This window comes from Montipora capricornis, chromosome 14 (assembly GCF_036669925.1).
Source record: "Montipora capricornis isolate CH-2021 chromosome 14, ASM3666992v2, whole genome shotgun sequence".
Classification (NCBI taxonomy): domain Eukaryota; kingdom Metazoa; phylum Cnidaria; class Anthozoa; order Scleractinia; family Acroporidae; genus Montipora; species Montipora capricornis.
Genome location: NC_090896.1, coordinates 40,650,884 through 40,655,883, shown reverse-complemented (window position 1 = coordinate 40,655,883; position 5,000 = coordinate 40,650,884). Strand labels below are relative to the sequence as shown.

At 40.2% G+C, this 5,000-nt stretch overlaps 1 protein-coding gene across 1 annotated transcript in view; it reads right to left on the bottom strand.

Annotated features, from left to right (window-relative positions):
• The window catches only part of LOC138032773 (uncharacterized), a 57,380-nt gene that overhangs the window by 292 nt on the left and 52,088 nt on the right, over positions 1-5,000 (bottom strand). The window contains exons 15-17 of the mRNA XM_068880497.1: positions 3,846-3,971; positions 2,841-3,197; positions 1-622 (exon numbers count right to left, since the gene is read on the bottom strand). The exon at positions 1-622 is cut by the window's left edge and continues 292 nt beyond it. Of these exons, the coding sequence (XP_068736598.1) occupies positions 1-622; positions 2,841-3,197; positions 3,846-3,971 (1,105 nt within the window). The remainder of the gene's footprint in view (positions 623-2,840; positions 3,198-3,845; positions 3,972-5,000) is intronic.

Below are 5,000 nucleotides of genomic sequence, written 5' to 3'. Positions count from 1 at the left end.
CTTGCATCTTCGCCATGGCTGCAGTCGTGACTTCCCCAGCCACGATGACCGCAAGACGACAAGGAAGCCTCTCCGCCCCCGCAGTTTACATCATCTAGCCAAATAGGACCATTTCCCTGGCCGAACACTGCTCCATGGTATTGATGAAATGCGCTGGAAAAACCGAGCTGGCGGCACACCACGTGAGCATCACTGATATCCCAGCCATCATCGCACACTGTGCCCCACTGCCCGCTGTAATAAACTTCAACACGGCCATAAAAATAGCCACCATTTGCCAAACGAAGGTTTGATGAGCCATACCGACACCGTACACCCGCATCTCTACTGTGAGTGCAGTCATGGTTACCCCACCCTCGCTGTCTGCAGTTGTAGATGTGTGACTCGCTGCCAGAGCAAGCCACATCATCCATCCAAATAGGACCAGTCCCCTGGCCATAACGGGCGCCAGTGTAAGCGCTGGAGGCTAGTCTTGAAAATCCAAGCTGCCTGCATGCCACATTAGCGTCGTTGATGTCCCAAGCATCATCGCAAACTGTCCCCCACTGGCCGTTGTACAAGATTTCAATTCTTCCGTAATTAAAACTACCTCCTCGCAGACGAATTGAACCAGGTTTCAGAACTATAGATATCAGAATATATCAAATAAAACTGTTAGAGAAACAAAAAATATGCAGAGTGAGGCAATTTAAGGCCGGTAATATGTCACTTAATCAGCCAAAAGATCGAAGCAACGTTTGAGACCCGAGGTCCACAAGGTTTTACCGTAGGGCTTTTAAAAGGGGCAGAGTAGTGACCAGCGCATGCTAATTGCGCAATGCGGTTTGCTTTCTTTAGTTATTCTCTTTTGTTCAGACCATCGCCTAATGTCTATAGTTGCACTGTGTGACTCTCATGCATTCTCACCGTAGAAAGTCTACTTTGCTTTGGTGATTTCACTTGAGGAGAAGAAAATACACGGGGCCTGTTGTAGAAGACTGCCTGGCAGACCAACCGATCAATCAGTCGGTCTGCCCGTCCATCCTTCCGCTTGTCTGTGTGTATATTTATCTATACCTAATACAATTAATTGACCACTCCCCTAAAGGGCTTTTCAGGGCGATGAAGGCCGCACGGCTTACGACATACCGACCGATCGAGAAGAAACCAAACAAAATTTAATCGGACTTTAAGAACCTCCTAAGATTAGCTTTCAATAATAAATTGTTTTAAATTTGCTGCGCAGAAGAATTATATATAGTAAAGTAAAGAAAAACTTTACTGTAATCTACTTATTTCCATCATAATCCAATGGCTGCCTAGCTCCTCTAGCCCCTATGGTTATACCGGGCAGCCAGTACTCTGTATAATATTATTTTCTTCTATTTCCAATATAATAGTTGTTTTAGTAGGAGTAAAAATAAAGGTCATTGAAAGACTAATTATAATAATAAGTTATCTGAACGATTGTGTAAGATTTTGAGCATTTGAAATTGATTAAGGACGCGAACTTAAAAAAAAAAAGACACCTTCACTTCGTGCAAATTTAGTATCCAATATATTCTAGTCATTTGTTTTCGTACAGAGAAGATCATACTCCTTCCGTGCAACGCTTTCAATAACAATAACAATAACAATAACAATAATAATAATAATAATAATAATAATAATAATAATAATAATAATAATAATAATAATAATAATAATCACACTGTCTCGCTAATCGCCGTCGCAAGAACAGGAATGAAGGCATACTATGGCGCCTCTGGCAGCCGCTATACGGTCCATGTATGACCTTGGAGCACAGCTTACAGCCAACTGAAATCAGCTATATGCTGGTTTTTGCTCGCAGCAGAGAAGAGAACCAACAAAAACGCATCCCACCTATGGCGTTGAGTCCGGGAATTGAACCTGGGCCACAGGGATAGGAAGCGAATCCTCTCACCACTGCGCTAACCCTGCACCCAACCTAAAAAGGAACCCATTACAGGATATTGAACTAGCTAACTGAGGATGCTGCCTTCTGGGCGTCAAAAATAACCCTGTCTGGAATCTCAGAAGTTTTTTCCCGTTGTCCTTCTTTCAAGACGTCCGTATCAACAGCAACAACACTTCAGCTATTGTACCCATAACAAAGACTTAAGGCTAATTAACAAAGAATAAATTTGATTAATAATTAAATAAAGGGTATCGACCTCCTGAAGTAACTAATAAGCTAAAAAGGCCAGGAAGGGGAACTGCCATAGAGCAATACACGATGGTCTTGGAAATGCAGCGTAAATTCGCTTCCATTTACGTAAATTTCATAAATTCTTTCAGAGGAACCCAGCAAAATGCTTTGCGTGTACATTTCCTCAAGAGTTTGAGACAAAAAGCTGTTGGCTCTTTTAACAAACTCCGAGCAAACCCGTCAATAGATATTACAGAAACATGTATTGTAAATTGAAAACTTCATTTCCTTTTCAGAAATTTACAAGTAAAATAGTTCCAACCCCAAATGAGACGTCTATTTAAAAAAAAAAAAAATCGAAAATTCAACAGACAAATATTTTGGAAAACTAAACAACGAAGCTCAGCGAGTTTGAGCTTCTATTTTTCATGCTTGGCCGAGATTCATTTATATAACGCCGCTATTGGGAGATTCAGCACGCTTATTGTTGTAAAAGCTTATTGTTGTAAAAAACAGAGCTATTTCAACCTCTAGGAAAATATGATACTTTTTCGTGGAAAAAGCCTGTTCCTAAAAATATATTTACCCGTGAAAAGGTTAACTTAAGGAATTAATGGAGATAGAGGCTACCCTTGATGAGCTCCTGTTAATATATATTTTGATATATTTACGTAACTGAGGAAAAACATACCTTTGTATATAGCTTTGAACCCATAGTATTGTAAAGATCCATCAGAAGTAAATCTGACAAATAGCTGGTTCGTAGAGCTTACAATCGGTACAGGTCGATTACTTCCGCTAAATCGACCAATCAGAGGAGCGGACGATGAAACTCCGTCGTATACATATACGTAATCAGCATTCCTTTCCGTTTTGAAGCGTCCGAAGAAAGAAAGTTCTAATTCTGCATTTGCTGATATAGTCCAAGAGCAATCCATACCAGAAGAATAAATGGTACCCACACTTGACTGTATTATCCCACTTTCGTGATTCGCATCCTGTGCCAGAAGGACACTTGAACACGTGGTTTGTGCTCTTAATGTGGGAGCTGAAATTTTGAAAAGAATTCATTTGAGCCCGGCTTTTACTTGTTCTACAGCCATACAATAATGCCGGCACAGCCACGCATGAGTATTCTGATGGTTGCCAAAGACGCTGCTACTCTGGACAACTGATTTCTGTCTGAGGAATCTTGTCTCATAGTATTTTGTTACAACAAATGTTCTCATCTTGCAAGTCAAGTTGGTAAACAGGTTTTTCACTGGGCAACGGTTCTACCTCTTTGGGTCGTTATATAACACGTTGTGAAATAAGTTGCAGGAAAGATGTTGGACTGGGCAATATTTGAAAAAAATTGTGTAATTAAGCCTTGCCAGAGACGTTGGAACAAGTAAAACCAGCTACTATTTCTCGCAACTATTGCGTCAACAACAACAGCAAAAAGAGAAAATCGCGATTTTCGCTCAACTTTAGTCGCAACAAAAATACAAGACAAGCTGCAGGAAAAATTGGCTGTGTTACGAAGACTAAAAGCTCCTCCGAGAGACCAACTTTTAAGTTATAGCTCAATGTCAAGAACCACTGCCCTCGCTCTTTTCCTTCGGTCAAGAAAGGAGGGTTAAATACACCCGAAATGAGTCCTAAGGGACCTCATGCCCATAGACTGACAACTTAATAGCATACATAGTTAACTAACCTTCACAGACATTCTTTCCGTTTCCTACATAGCCTGGTGGACACGCGCAGCTGTAAGACCCGGGAATGTTCACACAAGAAGCAAGCAAGTGACATGAGTATGAGGCCAGCTGACACTCGTCCACATCTAGTTTAAAAAAAAAAGGAATGGAAGAACCTGTTTGACTTCATGCAAGCTGTGAAATACCCTCCCACTTAATAATTGCATGTCCCTGAGTAAGAATGGCCTTTCCAAAAACTACCATAATATTTAACAATTTAACAATCAAGTCAAGCCTTGTTTTAAGGACGTTCACGCTTATTGTTTGTGCGCAACTTTTACTGCGCAGGAAACGCGACTGTTGTATGCTACGCATTACTTCAAGCGACTTTTTAAAACAATCAGCTATAACAAATTTCAAAAAAACTTTTCTGAAAAACATTATTAAACAAATTTATTTAAGAAATTTAAGAAATTTAAGAAATATCGTAAAAACCGTTAAAAATACACGGTTAAAAATTACACGACGTTTCGACGTTTTCGGAAGTCATTATTAAGTAAAAAAGAGACAGTGTGAATAATCTATAAATACAAAAAAAAAACAACAACAAAAAACCACAATAGTTCATTAAGAAAAAAGGTAACATAAAAATATGCTATAAGCTAAACAAAGAGTTTAGTACTGATGGAGTCACTCTTGAGTGTTAAGGCGAGGGCTTAGTTCTTTGATAAATAGCATTTTGTAAACGAGGCAGTCAAATTTACAGTGGCACGTTTTAAGATCGCGAAATTGGTCCTCATCAATTAACGTGCAAATTTATAAACAACGTAATGCTGACTTTCAATTCTTGGCTTAATTTCTTTCCAGGTGATCTGGTGACGTAATTTGGAGGACTGGAAGAAAAATTTTAACGCCGTATCCCACAACTACGCGCGGCCTTAGGTGTTGTTCCCGAACTCCCTGCAGTGTTTCCATCGCCAAAACTCAACAGATCATTCCGTGTCTACCACATTTCCTGTTACTGAATGAACATTCAAGTAGACCCGACGAGCTCTAGCCTCGCCTCTGCCATGTTGAATTCGAAAATAAGGCCGCGCGCGGTTGTGGGATACGACGTTAATTTTTTTCCCCCAAGTCCTCCGAATTACGTCACCAGATCACCTGGTTCGGCTTGC